General features: G+C 48.7%; 1 protein-coding gene across 1 annotated transcript; it reads right to left on the bottom strand.

The window, feature by feature from the left end:
- Positions 1-4,137: 4,137 nt before the first annotated feature.
- Positions 4,138-18,581, bottom strand: Atpsckmt (ATP synthase c subunit lysine N-methyltransferase). Its single transcript, XM_003466716.5, has 5 exons — positions 18,477-18,581; positions 13,439-13,728; positions 12,314-12,451; positions 10,906-10,956; positions 4,138-6,760 (listed from the first exon to the last, which is right to left on the bottom strand). Exons 1-5 carry the CDS (start codon positions 18,535-18,537, stop codon positions 6,590-6,592), a joined length of 711 nt encoding a protein of 236 aa, XP_003466764.2. The 5' UTR covers positions 18,538-18,581; the 3' UTR covers positions 4,138-6,589.
- Between the last annotated feature and the right edge of the window lie 18 nt (positions 18,582-18,599).

Here is an 18,599-nt window from a genome sequence, read left to right on the forward strand (position 1 = left end):
GCTCCCCCAAAGAGAACAGCAGCCATCCTCTGTGACAGCGGAGAACTAAACTCATCCCACAGTGAGAACAGTGAGTTCACATCAGGAGGCCAGTGCAACAAGCTTCCCCAAGAGAACCAACAGCACAGCATCCGGCCCTCCACTTCTGCTTTGATGCAGTTGGCAACAACCCTCAGGTGGGCCTTCCACATCCAGCACCACGCTGATTCAGTTCAGCTGGGCATTACAAGCTGCCCATTAGTTAATCCACCACAGCTGTCATGGACTCCAGCTTTCCTGAAATTGCACCCTTCATGGGTGGAGTTCTGATTGAATTTATCTTCATGCATCAGCTCCCCAATATTTTGACCACCTTGTTTTTGCAAAACCAACATAAACACAGCCAACATCTCCTGTTTGTAGGGTGCTAAATTTGTCTGCGTGGTGTGAGGCACCCTCACAGCTGAAGGCTGCTTCCATACTGCACAGACCCTGCCTGGAAGCCGAGCAGGGGAGCCAGGCGGTCCTGCTACACTGCAGGTCATCTCAGGACTCCAGGCTGCAGCAGACAGCTCCCTTCTGCAACATCTCCACCAAGTGGCCATCTGGCCTCAGCTCTGTCTCCAGGGAGAAGGAAGGCCACACATTCTAACCCGAAATGACTTCACAGAGACTTTACTACCTCATAATCGAGCTTCAACTGCTGCCATCCTCTGAGCATCTACCCCAATGACCCTGGTTTGCTCTCTAAAACCAAGCAGAACAGTCTAATTCCACAGAAGCAAATGAATACAATAAAAATCTCATGTTCCCATGTCAGACTGTCACTCTGAGCAAGATGGCAATGACTCCCTGAACTTAAATTTAAAAAATAAAAAATGGAGACGATACCACCTCCCCAGGATGACGAGGGGAAACAGCACATGGAACCCCTGTTGTTATGGTTTGTGTCTAGCTGTGCCCCCAAAGCCTCATGCAGCTTTAGATGGGGCTGTTTTGGAGGCTGAATCTAGAGTGTGTGACTGATTCATGGTCCAGTGCTAGGATTAAGGGTGGGTGAGTGCTGGCTCAGTCCACTGATTGGACCAGCACCACCCCAATAGAAAGAGGCTAGTCTCACTTCTCTCCGTTGCTGCTTTTGCTCTCTTCCACCATCACAAATTGTTGCCTTCTTCCAAGTGCCCCCTGCCTTGGAGCCAGCCAATTATGGACCTCTGCAAACTATGAGCTAAGTAAACCTTTTCCCCTTTAACTTTGGATGTCAGGTATTTTTATCTCAGCAATGAAAGAAAAATAACTAAGACACCCTAGCACTTCCCTCTCCTCTACATAGTATTAAATTTCAGATTAAACAAGTCCCCCAAAGTCTTGTGTGTGTGTGTGTGTGTGTGTGTGTGTGTGTGTAAGGTGGATGGATCATGGGGTGCTGTACTCATCAATGGATTCATCTACCGATGAGTCTGGTAGCTGACTGTGATAAGGAGGGGCCCTCAGGATGTGACCTGGGAAAGTGTGTTCTGGTCCCTGCTCCTCCCTTCTCTCTCTGCTTCCTGGCTGCTCTGGATTGAGCAGCTTTCCTCCATCACGCTCTTCCACCTTGGAGGCTGTTTCTGCCTTGAAGCCCCCTCACACAACATGGACTGAACCTACTGGAAACCATGAGCCACATAAACTTCCCCTCCTTTAAACTGTGAGTACAATGTAGCAACCAGAGAGCTGACTAATACACAGCAACCCATCAAATACTGACAAACCTTGCCATGCTGCCTTTCAACATCCTTTGCTCCAAAGGGGACAGTTACAACCTCTACAACTGTGCCTCTAAGAATGTCTTCAAAACATCCAGAATTCATTTCCATTTATCCACATGGCTTCTTCTGTTTCCTTTTCCATTTTGTGTCTAAATACCATCCATCAAAGCCATTGTTAGTGTGGGGCTAGAACATGGGAGTCAGGAGCAGGAGCCCAAAGGAGTCTCCTCCCAGGAGGCCTCCCGAGTAAGCACACTGCCGGCTGGAGCCCAGTAGTCACCCACAGGGGCCCAGCGGTGCTTCGGGAGCCAACGAAGCCCAACAACACCGACCACCACATTCACCTCCCTTCCCACAAGCCGCCAAGGAACGCTTCTGCAACAAGGCTTCTGCTGCTCTCTTTCTTCATGAGCGCTGAGGAAACATGGACCAGGGCTGGAGAAGACAGGTCAGAGCTGACTGGCTCCTCTGAGTGGCCAGCTCCTACACACGGAGGTCCTACAGCTGATTTCTCTCCAGTGCGGAGAGCCAACTTCTGCCTAGGCAGACCTCGGCTGAGGCTAGGCTGACACTCACCCCTTCTGCCATGTCCCCAAGAATGGGACACCCTCCCAAGGTGACTGGTGTCCCTAAGGAGCCATTTGTTCAGCTTCAAGAGCCTGGTTCAATGTTAGAGTCCTCTTAACTTGGTGCAACACCCCAAATAACAGTTCTGGGGACTCCTCAATGAATGGCCCCTGGCCCTGAGAACCCCACGCCTCACACTCTCCAGCCATCCCTCCCAGCCTTGCTAGAAAACACTGCCTCCTGCACTCCTGCTGGCTCCCTCACCCCAGGTCAGCCTCCCAACTCTCCTAGCTCCAAAGTCCCTGAAGGTACAAGTAACACACATGGAACAGCAATGTGAAACACTATGGACACACCACGTAACTTTCAGAGAAGTCCTGGGGGGGCGGGGATTCCAGGTTGGTTCAGCAGCTCAGCACCATCATTAGGATTGGGACACAGTCTTCCTGTCTGCTCCATATCTCAGCTTTCAGCTCCGCCTTCCGTCATGGCTACAGAATGACTGCTAAAGCTTCCAGGATAGAGCACATCCAAATCCTGCAAGGCGACACACTTCTGGAGCATATCAGTCTCTTAGCAACAGAGACCCTTCCCAAAGCTCCTGCCAGACTTCCCTCCAATTCCCAGCAGCAGCTGTGCACGTGCCCACTGCCACCCAACCACCCGGGCACCTGGGCACCCATGGCAAAGAGGGAGGGATCAGAAAAGGGGTCGGGCCCATCTTCCTGAACACGCCAATGCCTGGCCTGAAAACCTGAGGATTGTGCTAGCAGGATGGGGCAAATGGCTGCAAGGTCAGAAGCAAGAAGGCTGGCCCACCTTCTTCAGGGTCCATGAGCATCCTCTGCTCCAGGACGGGCTGCCTGGGTCAGAGGCCAGTGAAGCGTCCTGCCCAGCTGGGTGAGGACATGCTACCACCATGGCCCAGATGACGGCTCAGTGAAGCACTGGGTACACGAGGTCAGGTATGGTTCCAAGAGCCACAAGACATGCCACAACCGAGTGTTTCCTGTTTGTGCAACTGTCTGTTGAGATTTAAGCAGACTCCTGTCCTGTGCTCCATGATGATTAAGAGGTCTTTCCCACAATGCATCAGCCAGGGCTAGATCACCCAAGACTGCGCTAAGAACACTTGTCACACCCCAGGCTTACCAGACTCCTGGACTGCACAACGTTTCTGTCTTCACAGACAGGTGGTTCACGGCTTCAGGACCAGGGAAAGGTCTTTGGCAGAGGGATGGTGTCCAGCTGGGTAATTTAAATGTCAAGAATCTTGCTTTTGTCTTCTCTAACTGTGACTTGCCAGGGTGTCCACTGTGTCCCAGCAATGGGAAACAAACACAGTGTATCCGGAGGAGTAACTCATTTCTAAACCTTCAAAAGTGGTTTTATGTGCACTTGGTAGGGCTAAAGATTTGAGGGAGTGTGAACACCAGATCCTGCCAAGGGTCTAATGAGGCCTGCCTGGCACACTGGGGAACACGGGTCATATCCTGGGTACCACACGTTTGGAGAAAGATGCATTTAGAGGCGAGTGCTCCTAAAACATTGGCCCAGGTGTCAATGGGAACCCCAAGATCCAGACTCCTGCTGGGAAAAATGTCTCCTAGACTACCATCCTTCTCCCTTCCTGCCAGCACTTTACAACTGAGCTGTATCACCAGCCCTGTACTGACTCTTATTTGATTTTATCAAGTTAGCACTAGCCTCTGGCTTCAGTCTGTGTGGATATTTATGAATCTAACTTTGGCATCAAACACACTAGCTCTCATTCCCTACCTTGTGTCATAAGCAAATTTCATAAATGTCCTTAATCAAATAATTGATAAAGAAAAAGAAGCCAGAGGGAAACACCTTTATTGCACACATTAATTTACGAACCACAATTTTACAAAGCAATTCCAGATCCCACAGAGTCTGTGAATCACAACACCTCTACAATCTTACTCTGAGGTTGTAGGACAAAGCAACTCCTAGTTCTTGGAAAGCTAAAGGAGAGACTCAAAAGACAGCAAGTTATTAATGACTGCACAAAGCTGTAGGTCTCTACAAACCCACCAGAGAAACTTCTGGAAAACCTGAAATCTCCAGTGCTCCACAAAACCTAGGCTCTACCCACCACACTTGCATGCAGGAGACAACTATGGGGCTTTCTCTAAGTGTGCCCAGGAAACCTACAGGACTGGCTAGAGTGAAGGATGACAAGGAGAGACAGACATTCAGAACTATCCTCCCACCATGGGGGAGGACTCATTTTTTGTGGGATACTGCGGCCATTGGGGAAGAGGTGGACAGTAACAGCCAACCACACAACAAACATCCAAAACAACACAGCTGATCCACGGAACTGCAACTTCTTTCAGAGAACTTCATACGTAGAAACTTGCTTATTTTTTTCCCTTTTAGAACAGGGATTCCATGAGGCCAGTGGCCAGCATGTCCATTCACTGTGGGATGACAAGGCTTGTTACAGGGTGGATACTCAGAACAGTGAGTGGGACGGATGAAGGACTGAGTGGTCTCACACGGATAAAAACCATCAAATTGATCATGTTCTTACCAGTTCAAAGACTCGACCACCTGTTTTTATTGAGTCTCCATTAAACCAGCTTGGTATTCAGGTTATAATGAGCAGGAGTTCCATTCTTTCCTAAGTAAAGATCATCTGAGCCACCACGCCATGTTCATTTTTTAGCTGTATAAAGTTTTTCTCCTCATATACAAAGGGTTCCCTCCTCTTTATTCTAAACCCATCAATTCTCTTCTCATAAAGGAGAATATTAAATGGTTACTCTCATAAAATGAAGAGGCATCTAGCAGAAATAATCTGCCACTTCCAACATCCTTAAGTTTTCCTTAGTGTCTAAAATAATAAATGCCATTTTTACACACCAAAGCACAGACAATGTGCTGTGAGCTTCACCAAGTGGTCCCCAGTTCCCGAGCAGTGTTTCACTGTTCCAGCACAGGATGCTCAGAAGTTGAGATTCAGAGAGAGAAGCCACTGTCCGAGGCTCCTGCTGCTGATGAAGCTGTACCTATGTGGGTTCAAATAAAGCTCACGTTCATTTATTTTATGCTTTCTTTCTTTCGGAAGAGTACTAGGGTTTGAACCCAAGACCCAGGCAAGCTCCTCCTCCATCCCCTAAGTTGCCAGGCTGGACTCAAGCTTGTGACTCTCCTGCCTCAGCCTCCAAAATGGGATTACACACATGTGCTTCCACACTTTGCTTGCTTTACTCCCTAGTCATTACCAGTTGCTCCATCGTACCATGATGCCTCTCTGAATACTGTATTTCATCGTCTATTGTACTTCACATAGAACTGCACCAAGATGTACGGCACTGCCAGTCAAAGCCACGAAATGCCTTCAATCGAAGGTATCTGTTATGGTTGAGTCTAAGTGGCTTCCCAAGCTCATGCAGTCATGGAGGCGGCTCAGTCTAGCGATGTGATTGGCCTATTGTCCAGCACTGGGATTGGTGGTGAGAGTGCTGCCCCTGCCCAGGGCAGAGCCGGCACACAGTGTAAGGGAGGGAAGGAGGCCTGCTTTCTCCTCCTTTGCGCTTTGACTCCTGCCATTTGTGCTGCCATGAACAGCTGCCCCTCAGCTACGTCACTCTGCCTTGGAGGCAGCTGAGTGTGGACTGAAACCTCCAACAGTGTAAGCTAAACAAACCTTTCCTCCCTTCATTTTGGGCATTATGTATTTTGTCTAAGCAATGAGAGAAAAGTAAGTGAGACAGTATGTCACAACCCCAGATGTGTTAAAATTCATGTTTATACACACACATTTGCACACACATACACACACACAAATATACATGTTAGACTCAATAACACACAACAATCTACTATCTTGGAGCAAATGATTTCTAATGAACGTTATACATACAAACACTTCTCTAAATCCTCTAGAAAATTAATTTTTCCATGAAGTACAGAAGCGATAAATCTTAAGTGTGAATAAAGTTATAGGAGTCTGTGGTCATTCACCAATCCGAGCTCTCTTTATAAACTGTCTTGTCAGCTGTGGCATGGGCCACAGTTTACAGTGTCCAAAGCCGTGGATGTCCTCCCAGCCCCTGACCACCACCAGGACTCACTCACATTTCCACACATCCTAGTGCATCGGATGTGCATGCCCTTTTTTTTGGATATTCCATTAAAAGTGGACTTTAAATCTGCCTGTTTTTCTTAATCTCTGTTTGTTTCCTCCAAAAGCGAAGGAAAGCAACAGTCATTTCCAACCCACACCACCACATCTGCACAACCAACTGAAGATGCTGCTTTCAGGGCCGCTTCTCCCTTGACCTGAAAGCGCTCACGTCGTAAGCCCACACGGTGTCCACCCCGTGCCCGGTGACGTGTGCTGGGGTCCAGTGCGGGAACGGGAAGCGGCATGCGATGACGCGCGCGTCGTCCTGGAGTTCAAGTTCCAGTTTCTTCTCCAGCTGTGGCATCTGCGGAGACAGCAGCGTTACTTCTGCAGGTGACCAAGGAGGGGAAGAGAGGCCCAGGGCTCCATGGGGTCAAGAGTCCTGGAACGCACTGATAAGGAGGATGCTTTGGGGCATGGATGCTTCCCCAAACAAGCAGTACCCAACAGAGAAACATCAGCGGCAGTTACAATAATAGCTTCTGGCCGGGCATGGTGGCTCACGCCTGTAATCCCAGCACTCGGGAGGCTGAGGTAGGAGGATCGTTGGGAGTTTGAGACCAGCCTAGGCTACAAAGGGAGCCCAAGACTAGCTTGAATGCACAGCAAGACCCTGTCTCAAAAAGACAAAATAATAATAATAATAATAGCTTCTGGTTCGGGGATAAAACATGCCATTCGTAGCAGGCTTTGAATACAGATTTCCAGTTTCCTGACAAAATCATGATATAGCAGTAATGAAAATAAAACAAAATGTTAGATTATTTATCTACTTTTCTATTTCACCACATCCTGTCTCCTACATGTAAGATCCATTTTTAACACCTCTGAAGTCAGAATACAATGCATACTAGACAGTGTCCTAGAATTATTACAGGCCGTGCTTTCTCATTCTCAGCAGCAATGGTGCATCTTAATATCTAGAGCCCAAATTTTAGTTCATCATCACAAATTAGAACCAGGAAAACAAAGGTTAATTCCAGGAAGGACACAAAAATCTGTATTCTTCTAACAGCCAGTAAAAGGTTCTTTCTATTAGAAAAAAAAGTGTTATTTCTTGAGGAAAAAATTAAGCAAAAAATGAGACAATCTGTGTTCTTCCAAAATGTCAGAGGTTTCTCATGGTAATTTTGTTCATAAAAAAGATAATTGTAAACTTATTCATATTACCATTATTCTTTTCCCTTTTATAGTTTCCTTTATTTCCAAATGATTGTCATATGCTAAGTCAAGATAAACCTAAAAATGAAAGGAGCTATTTCAATCATAAATCTACTGACTATATATAAATATGCAATGAATCTGATTCTTAATATCATACACAAAGAGAAGCAGTGGTGTGTCATGCCTAATGGAACTCAAAATTATTCACACAATCATGGTTTCAAAGTGACACAAACTCATCATGTTCCAATTACAGCTTCAAAACTCTAAACATGAGTTAGAACGGGCTCAAAGGCGTTAGATCAGCCACCCCAGTGTGAACCGAACCCAGAGACCCGTGCACAGAGTACGCATCAGACAAGCGCTCCAGCACCAAGCCACAGCCCCTGGAACCAGACTCCGCCAGGCCCTGCTCACACTTCACCCACCTCAGTTCAAGACAACTCCAAGCATCCTTCCTCCCCGCACCTCTCTCTCTGCCCACTAATCTTCTTGACTAAATCCCACAATGCACTTGGTTTGACCACCTCTTGCCAGCCACCCACCCTGGTCCACAAGGCTTCACCAGATCCACAAGGCTCATAAGCTAACTGCAGCCCCACCACATTCACACAAGGATGCTATCCACACAGGGACACCACCACAAGGCAGACCACGGCCCCTCAGGCCAGCCCGTCTCTGCATGCCTCTGCTCTCCTGTCAGTGGCTGCTGCCCCCACAAAGGCCAGTGATCTTCATGACCACATTTTCCCCCGACTGTCCCCTCCTCTACATCACCCTCACCGGCTCAGTGGTCCCAAAACCCCCCATTCATACCTTGCTCAGCACCTGCCTTCCATTCCTAGCAGAACCCGTAAGGACGATTCCGTCAGCTGTTCTCTGAGGTTATGAAAGTCAACAGCCTGCAGGGACAGTGCCGGGGAAGGGCCTGGTGACGCCTTCCGCACCTGCTCACCACAGGTCACCAACTCATGACTCTGCACCCAGCAAGGTGGCTCTGGGGGTCAGGCAGTCCAGGGGGCCAGAATGGACCTCAGCCACAGCTCCCAGACCTGGCCCACAGCACATTGCCAACCATGGGGATAAGTCCATGCCGCATGACAGGAAGGTGGCCCTGGAGTGATCCTTGGGTGATCAGGGATGGTGACACAGAAGACAGCTGGCCGTGAGTGTCTAGCCAGTGTCACTCCTGTCGGCAATAAGGGCAGCCCAGACTTTGGGTAAAGGGGCCTGGGGTAATGAAGGCCCACAGGACACAGGACTGCCAGAAGCGTAGGCAGGAAGCAGCCAGGGCCACGCTGGGGTGTGGGCATCACAGTCAGGATTTAGCCACAGATCACAGTATGGTCTTTACCAGGTCACGATCAGTCTGCCCCGAGTTCTGCAAAGGGGCTGGTGTCAAGCTGGGTATTTGCAGTCCTGGTACCGGCACTGCAGACCCAAACGGGACTCCTATGCCTCCTGCGCCATGATGTTAGAGGCCCCAGTGCTCTATGCCAGCTCCAGCTCCACCTGCGGCTCCAGCCCCAGAGGGAGGCTCAGTATAGACAGCAATGGTCTAGAGGTGGAGGCACAGACAGCACCGGGGCCTCCGCCACCAGCTACCACAGGAAGCTCGGTGGCACCGAACTGCCCAGGCAGGAGAGACTCTCAGGTCCACGCGGCCCAGAGCGCAGCCCGACGCTGCGCACAGCCTGATGGAGCCTACTCGGCCCTCCCAAGTGCCCGAGGCCATCACAGGGCGTGGACACAGCGGCCAAGTCTCCTGCTCCACGGAAGGTGGCTGCTCCCCGCTGTCCAGGCTCAGGGACGTGCTCCGGGCCCTCAGCTCACGAGACCCGGCCAGAACCCAAAAGCACTTCCGGATCCCTAAGACTCCTGCTGCCCCTGAGCGCATGGCAGGAACCCGGCCTACACTGAAGGCTGGACAGGAAGCCACAGCCCTTCCGAAGGCCGCTGCTGCCCCCCACTGGGGCCAGGCAGCCCTGGCTCCTCCCCAGACCTGGGCTCAGCGTCCAGCACGGGCCTCCCAGGAAACACAAACGGTGCGGTGCATGGGATTCCTGGGAAAATGGTTTCCACGTCAGAAGGAAAGCCCAGACACCGCAGCGCAGTACACCACCACCAAACTGCCACACTGATTCTGTGGCCCCAGGTGTTCAGAACGAGGATCAGTCTCTTCTGCATGTTTTCTCTTCCAGACTAAAGCACAGACAACCTAAATTTGGTCTTAATCTCAAGCCCTGTAAGAATTATAAACACGCAGACAGAGCCCTTCATTTCTAAGAGCAGACAACAAAAGCATTTCTAAATTGTCTTAAACAATGAAAGAAATCGTAGTTGTGCACGCCTGTAATCCCGGCACTCACAAGGCTGAGACAGGAGGATCTCTACACCTCCAAGGCCAGCCTGGGCTTGCAGATGGGCTAGACAGTGAGCTCGACAGCAGCCTGGACTACACAGCAAGATTCTGTCTCAAAAGAAACAAAGGAAAGAAGGAAGAAATGGTAACACACTGAAGATCCTAACAGAATGAATTCCACACGCACTGAAATTCTTACATAAAAATGAAGGCATGAATAAAGCAACATAGAAGTAAATTTCCTTTTCTAAGGTTAAAAACAATCTTGTCGAGCCAACCCAGCAAACATCAACCCCCACCAACACTACTACAGCAATAATTACAGGCTGTGGAAATTACAAAGCCATTTCTCCCTCGGGTCTGCAAACCTGCAGTTTGTTACAGCAGAAGCGTCCCGCCCCGCCCATCCTGCTGATGGCCAAGGGACCGTTTTCAGTACAGTTCCGAGGTTTCTTCATTTGGGAAAGTACATAATCCAAGTTCAATATTCATTCAGCTCCTCCGCAAATCGGTCAGCTGAGGTACAGTGAAACTAGTCAATGCTTATCCACCCCGAAAATTATCTTCCTGCAAAATTGGAGGAAGAGCCATTCAAAGGGAACACACCATAAACCTCCCCAAGTGATATCGGCTGGCTCGGCTGGCTGCGGAGGAGCAAGCAGCTGTGAAAATCACAAGCCACCCACACCTCCTAAAGCAGTTTTTGAACTGGAATTTTTAAGGCTCAGGGACATGGTTGAGATTTTTATCTGAAACAAAAGTTTGAAACTAGGACTCAATCTCCTACCACGGAGCTTGTCAGGCCCTGGAGTATTTACTAAACCGCTGAACTGAAGACCCGCATTCTCAGACCCTCGTCTGCCAGAGGAAGGGAGAGGGGCCACCTGAGGGTGTGGAAGGAGCCCAGAAAGGGTCACACTCACCATCTGAGGCACCCCGAAGACCACGACGTTTGAGTACTGGGAGAAGGAGACCTAGGGGGAAGAGGGAAGTGAGGGGGAGGTTATTCTAGAAACTCAGACTCCAGCTTCCCTCAGCTCACGGAAGTGAGCGGCAGTTCCCCATCTGCCAGGGTGGCTTCTGGAGAAGCAGAAGAGGAAGCACGAAGCACAGAGGCTGCGCTCACACTGCCCTTGGTGCCAGTCCCGTCCGCCCACTTCCAGACACCTCCCTGTAACTCAGCTCCCACCCCAGGTCCCTGTGTCAGAAAGGCCAGCAAGACCCAGTGACCACTCCACTCCACATGCACAGAATCAGCTCAGCAAGGACACGAGGCACAGCTGGGCATGGTGGCGCTCTAATTCCAGCACTGAGGAGGCTGAGGCAGGAGGAACCCTGTGAGTTCAAGGCCAACCTGTGAGTAGTGAGTTCAGAGCCAGCAGGGGATAGGAAGTAAGATTCCACCCCAAAAAGCAAAAGCAAAAACTTCAGAGCTACCTGGGCTTTTTGTCTTAGTTTTTCAGAGCCACCAGTTTCACGTGAACCATCCTTAGAATTCTAATCCTCCCTTCTGCTCTAAGTACTATGTAAAATGTACAATAAAATGGTTGAAAAAGTGGGGGAAGGCTTTGCCAGTCAAAACTCTTATTGCCCAATAAGTCTTATTCACTCTGTAGTGACATCACTCGGTTATAGATTGTATGAAAAACAATACAAGCAAAACTCAAGTGAATTTTCATAAGCTACTGATGACAATATTACAGTGGGAAAGTCTTATTTAAAAATATGTAGTATGGAGCATTTTTAAAACAAAACTACAGGGCTTTAGAGAGCACAGATACATTCTGAAGAATCCCGCTCTTACGAGGACCAGAAGTCACCGGGGCAGCCTGGTTGGTGGACACACTCTCCTCCCATCACCCATCTCAGCCTCTGTCTGAACACACAAGTGTGCACACAGACGACAAGAAAAGAAGAGCTGCATGACTTACACAGAATAATTTACACAGCACCTCCCAGGGAGATGCAAAATCTCATCACTTCATAACAAACAGAATCAGAACATTTCAACTTAGTAAATAACTTGGTGGGATTCACATGACCTATCCCAACGATGGCAAACCTTTCAGAGCTTTCAGTGACATCAACAGCCTACGTCGGCATGCGTGCCACAGGTTCGCCACCACTGCCCCATCCTGTTGAGAGCGCTAAGCTTCAGCCCTAAAGCTGAACCTGCCTGCAAAATCTATCAGGTTAAAATGTAAACACATTTCACCATGGCACAATATTCGCTTGGATTTTTTAAGTATTTTTCTCTTAACAAGTCTTTCAGTGTTTGTGATAATAAAATTCTTGATGACTATTATGAGGGCCATTTTCTACCTTACATACCTTCCACAAATCAGAAATATAAAATGAGGTTGAGCCACGCACGCCTTCTCTCCAAGCCCGGTACCGGGAGTACCAAACCAGCCAGGGATTCAGCTCATAACCCACCGCTGTGAATCCTTCCTTTGCAGCGGCTATCACCTAAGGAGGGGCCAAGACACATCACAAACAAGAAAAATCAATTCCCACGGTCAGGTGGTAAGCTAGTTTCTTACTTATTTACAGTTTATCATCTTAAAATATCCCATTACAAGAGGGGCTGGAGATTTAGCTCAGTGGCAAGGGCACAGTCATGAGTTCGATCCCTGGTACCAATAAAAAAAAAAAAAAATCCCATTACAGAGCACATGTTAGCTGGGTGCGGCAGTGCACACCTGCAATCCCAGCTCAGAAGGCTGAGGCAGGAGGATGACTCCCAACTCGAGGCCAGCTTGGCTACAAAGTGAGTTCAAGGCCAGTCTTCACTGCATAGTGAGACTCTGTCCCAAAAAAGACAGTAAGTAATTAGATAAATAAATAAGCACTAGCGGTTGTCAGAACCGGGGGAGAGAATGGTTTGGGGAACTACTGCTTAACAACTTCAGAGTTTCACCGTGAGATGGAGAGCTCTGGGGAGGAGGGGTAGCGATGGCTGGGAGAGAACTCACCCAAAAATGGGCAAGGTGGTAAGTAGGTGAGACAGAATGCATATGAGTATGTTCCAGCTGGGGTCAAAGGGAAGCAAGTGGCCAAATGTCTGACCCTTCAGCTGAGTGGGGGCTCACCACCACCTCTTCTTCATTTTAATTCTGCAATACCCCACAGGAATCCCAAATATAGAAATACGAGAAATGCAAAAACATGAAACTATCACTGCAGTCCCTTCTAACTACACAACCTCTACTGGCCACGAATCTGAACACTTATTTGATAATTAGTAATGAATTGCCCTTCTTTTACCCAGTATTTTGCATTTTCTCATGTAAGAAAAAATTAAATCAGAGAGGCAAGAATTCCACACATGTGCTGGTGGCCCCCAGCTTGGCCACGCACCCGCGAGATGAAACAGCCCTTCCCAGCCGTGGCTTCCAGCCGGCAGGCCCTCGCGCTCGGTGTTCCTACCAGAAGCTGGGCTCCGGTACCACTCACCACGCGCCCGTCGCCGCTGCCCACGTCCACCAGGGACCCTCGCCTACGCCGCAGCATCTTCACCACGTTTTCGATCTGCTTGGCAGTCGCTGGTACGAAAGGCAAACAGACCTTGCGGAGGGCGGGGGTGAGGAACGGCGTGGCCACGGCGTATAGGGCCACCAGCGCCCCGCCGGCGACGCCCGTGAGCAGGAGCCCCCAGCTGGTCCGCTGGGAGCCGCCAGCCTCCGACCTCGCGGGGAGATCCGGTGCAGGCTGCCTTGATCCCCCGTACCCGTCTCGGGGTGCACCTGCGCGAGGGCAAAGAAAACAGGAGGGGCACAAGCTGAGCAGGGACCAGGACGCTGCGCAACTGACAAACAGATTGTTGAGCAGGTCCGACTGCTCTGGTCTGAGGCAGTCATAATCAAAAGGCAGGATTCCACAGTGAGCCCACACCGGCAAGGCTAAGGTGATGGGGGAATATACTCCGCACTAACAGATGCGCGAAGGCCAGCGTGTGCACACCTGCAATCCCCGCACTCCGGTGGCCAAGGCAGGAGGAGGCCACGAGTGCCAGGCTGGCCTGAGCTTCGCAGTGCGTTCAAGGCCAGCTGAAACTGCACGGTGAGACCATCTCAAAACAATTTTTAAAATAAAAACCTGAAATCTCTTCTTCCCAATATACTGATTTTATGTGTGTCTCAGAGTCATCCTAATAACATAGCACAGTTTATGCAGTGGCTGGGCATAGTGGCACACATCTATAATCCCAGCACTAGGGAGGCTGAGGCAGGAGGATCACCTGAGGCTAGCTTGAGCTACACAGGGCAGCCTGAACTATGTAGTAAGATCCTGTCTCAAGAAACAAAAAATTGATCCAGTAATTTACTAATTCAATGCCCGTTTGTACAAATCATAACCACAAACTCCCCACTTTTATCTTTTGAGTGAAGAAAGCCTCATAGATAAATGAGCATGAAAATGTCTGTTGCCCTATTTCAGTACAGGGAAGGATTCCACATCCATGTGGTCTGACATCTGTAACTGAGTGGCAGAAACACAATTTTGAAGTAACAGAAGGAACAAAAATCAGGCTTACCAAACAAGTACAATAACAAAGAGACCTCCTAGAGCAGATCAAAAAGAACAAAAGATAAGTCACTTCTGCACTATCCCAGGCATGGAATAAAGCACACAGATGCTGGTCACTGACCATAGAGAAATCGATGTCGCCCTACGTCCCCTGCTCTGACTCATCCCCACCCGGGAGAAATAAGGACTTGATACTGATTCCTATGGGGACACAGGAGCAGGGCCACACTGAAGACCACTGCAGCGATGCCAGCTGGGTCACTTTACTCCTGGAGTGACCCCCAAATCCCCTCCCTGCTGAACCCCTACCACCCCCCTGCAAAGCGGGCCCCCCCATGTGAAGATGAAAGGAGTGGGTGGTACAGCATTCAGGACCCGGACAGGTACATGGGAGGCAGAGAAGCTCTCAGCTGTCACCATTTACACACACAACCCCACAGGAGCTTGACCGTCTTCCCCAGAGCAGCAGCCCACCAGCCAGCAAGGGGTGAGGCCAGTCCAGGGGAACAAATGGAGAACCACAGAGCAGGCATCTGCGGCTTCACCATCAGTGAGGCGTTCGGCTCACAGCCCAACTGTGGCGGTTTCATAACTGCTTGAAGAAACTGCCACGTGAGATGTGCAAAACACTCGTGTGTGAGCACACAGTACTGGAGGAGAGAATTACAGCAGGGCAGCAGGGCTGCCGTCCTCCTGGACGCTCTGAGGTATGAGCAGTGCCCTTGTTTTCCAGCAGCTCCTGACCTAGCCTAATGGCCTCAAGATGTGTGTGTGGGTGTGTATTACTGGGGACTGAACCCGGGGACACTCTATCCCTGAGCTACATTCTCAGCCCTTTCTTAAAATTTTATATTGAAACAAGGTCTCAGTAGGTTGCTGAGGCTAGGTTCAAATTTGCCATCCTCCTGCCTCAGCCTCCCAAGTGGCTGGGGTTTACAGACGTGCTGCTGCTGTACCTAGTTCCGCGGTATACCTTCTATCAGCTTGGCATTTCTTTGTATGACTGAATGGTATGTGACTTTTTAAAACCCATTTGTGCAGGGACAGGTTATGAAATTCACACAAGTCAGGTGATCTTAATTTCCCCTGCATAAACATGGACACTTCCACTGAAGCAGACACTGGCTGGCATGCTCTCCTAGGCACAAGACTTGTGGGCGTCAGACCCTGGGGAACAGAGAGGAGAAGGAAGGCTGAGTCCAACAGTGGGACCGGCGAGTATTGGCAGAGACGGAATCTGAGCCAGGGGCAAAAGAAATAAGCCTGGAAACCACAGCCAGGTGGTGGGGAACCCTTTGCTGAGCACAGGAAAGCTTGGCTCTGAATATCAGGATGTGTGTATTTTATTCTGCGTACAAGAGGACAAAACAAAGCTACCTTATTTACATTTTTAAGAAAGATAATACCAGGAACAATGTGTCACCTGACAAAAATCATATTTTCCTTCTTAGGTTCTTATGCCTGCAAGTTTTTCAACCGCACAAAGATTTGTATGCAGAAACCAATAGCCATACCCCTCGGCTTGCTTTTAAAAATGTTACTATGTAAATCCAATGCAACTATACTGGTAGCTCTGTTCAGTGAAAGCTGTATTTTTTAATCAATGAAAACCAGCCCCTGAAAATTCAAACTTAGAATCAAGAGTATTTCTTTTTTTTTTTTTTTTTTTGTCTTTTTCCTTTTTATCAGTACCGGGGATCGAACTCACGAGTGCCTGCTTGCAAGGCAGGCGCTTATGCCGCTGAGCTAAATCCCCAGCCCTGAATCAAGAGTATTTCAACAAATCCTTTCGATGGACCATTGCTTAGATTTGCAAGTTTACTACAATGTAAATAAATGGTAAGAGATTTCTGTCAGATGTGCTCTACTGAACAATGAGCCATTCTATTAAATAAGGGCTGTGGTGCCCACTGACCACGTAGGGACCCACTCTTACAAGTTAAGAACAGCACAAGCTTAACTTGTGCTCTCCTGTCCTCCCCAGGCATTGCCTCTAAGGACAGATTGAGATCAGCTAAAGTTAGAGGCAGATGTACAAGATATATAAAAACTTACACAGGGTTCTTCTCAATTTCAAAAGGAAAAGGCAGGAACGCGGTCACTGGGGACTGTGACCAGGCATATGGTTTAGGTAGGGTTTATATTTGAAGGTCAACATTTAAGGACCATTTGCTGTGCACTTGAATATGCACGCTAGTTTAACAACTACAGAACGTGTGCCTTAAGAAGCCTTCTTATACTGGTCTGGTATCATCTGTGTCCTTTGCTATATTAAGAAAAAACACACACACATGCAGTTTTCTAGAGGTTGTTTTTTTTTTTTGTTTTGTTTTCCTTTTGGCCTCTGGGGCTGGCCCTCAGCGATGTTCCTGCCTTGGTCTCTAGCATGCTAGGATTACAGGCATGCACCACCACACCCAGCACACACACTGTTTTGACAAAAAAAAAAACTGCACATAGGATACCATTAGACATTTTCTATATTTCACAGCATGTGAATGAGTAAATGGTGGCAAGATTTGTTTTTCTGAATAAGGAAATATCAACTCAGCAAAACAGAAATGGGTGAAATGAGTCCCAACTACAAAATCTAAAGTGCCCTTGGACTCATGTGCCAGTATCTCACTATTCTGTGCCAATAACAAATATTCTTTAAGAAATAATACATAATGGGCCAAGGGTTTAGCTCAGTAGCACAAGCGCCTGCCTCCAAGTGCAAGGTCGTGAGTTCCGGCCCCGGTACCAAAATAATAACAACACATAAAATGCTCTTGGAGCCTCCCTCTAACACTAGTGAGGCAGTGGGCCAGATATTTGCAGAGGATAATGGATCACAGATCATCCAGTGACAGATGCAATTCTTGGTCCGCAGGCCAAAGCTAAACAAAACTCAGGCAAACACTTCAAAATTTATTGAGTACCTAATAAGAGCTGGAAATAATATGACAGTAGGGGTGAGGAAACTGTAAACTCACAGTAAATCTAAGTGAGGTACTAACTAGTTGGTTACCTGAAAACACTTCTCTAATGAAACACAACACAGGGGATAAACACCAGCCAAGAATGGTGGCACATGCCCATAAATCCATTCCTCATGAAGCTGAGGCAGGTAGGTCCCTACCAACAAAGACTACAAAGCAAGATCTTGTGTCTAAAAAAAAAAAAAATTCAGTTATGGTGACACACATCTGTAGCCTGTAGCTTCAACATTCTAGGAAACTGAGGCAGGAGAATCACAACCTGGCAACTCAGTGATCTCATCTCAACATTTATAAATACAAAAAGGGCTGAGGATATAGCTTAGTGCAAATACCCTTGGTTCAATCCCTAGCACTGCCACGATTAAGAAAAGAAAAAAGGATTTTAATAGTGGGGCCCGTGGGGATTCAGAGTAAGCTGTTTGTTTTGTGGTCTTTTTAAACACTGCGTCTTCCTTTGTAGTCCGTGTAGTCCATGTCTTAGCTACATCTGCTTCACGAAGAATGGGGGGTATGGTATGTGCCACCATTCGCGGCTGTGTAATCTGTCTCTTAGAATCTGTATAACCTAGGGCACGTTACTGGATGATGTGTGCAAATGAAGGGTTCGACAAATACTTAAAACACTGCGTGTGGAAGACTAGGCACTGTTCTCCCTGGCTCCTTACAACAGCCCTGTAAGAGGACACTCCCTGCTAGTACAGACATTTCTGCACACAAGAAAGCTGAGGCACAAAAAGGCTGACAGTTTCCCGAAGACGCTGTGAGTAGGCGGCCGGGCTGTGTGATGCCCGGCAATGACAGCGATCCCCGCAGGTCACCAGGCGCCTGCGACCTCAGCCAGCCCGCAAGCCTAGAGGGACGTGCCCGATCGTGACGACAGATCCTTCCCGAGAGCCCCCCAATTACGCCTGCACGCCATCCCAAGAAATCCCCTAGTCCCTTCCCCAGGTCTTAAGGGAGCCGCCATGCCGTTCCGGCCTCACCTTCTCCTCCCTCCATCGCGAGATTTCCCTGAGAATAAAATACGGAAGTGGATTCTACCATCTTCTCGGAGCCAGGGCGAGATAAAGGGAGAAAAGGTTTCAAAGTAAAAGAACTTCTCGTGG

Source organism: Cavia porcellus, unplaced genomic scaffold (genome assembly GCF_034190915.1).
Source record: "Cavia porcellus strain 051 isolate PalLab524CR breed Dunkin Hartley unplaced genomic scaffold, mCavPor4.1 scaffold_11, whole genome shotgun sequence".
NCBI lineage: Eukaryota > Metazoa > Chordata > Mammalia > Rodentia > Caviidae > Cavia > Cavia porcellus.

What these genes read in the sequence shown, in the direction of transcription:
- Atpsckmt (XM_003466716.5), bottom strand. Translation starts at nt 18,537, where the DNA reads ATGGTAGAATCCACTTCCGTATTTTATTCTCAGGGAAATCTCGCGATG. An exon ending in CGCGATGGAGGGAGGAGAAG is followed by an intron (nt 13,729 to 18,476) that starts GTGAGGCCGGAA and finishes GCCCTCGCGCAG; the next exon opens with GTGCACCCCGAGACGGGTAC. An exon ending in ATATTTCTGATTTGTGGAAG is followed by an intron (nt 10,957 to 12,313) that starts GTATGTAAGGTA and finishes TCTTCCCCCTAG; the next exon opens with GTCTCCTTCTCCCAGTACTC.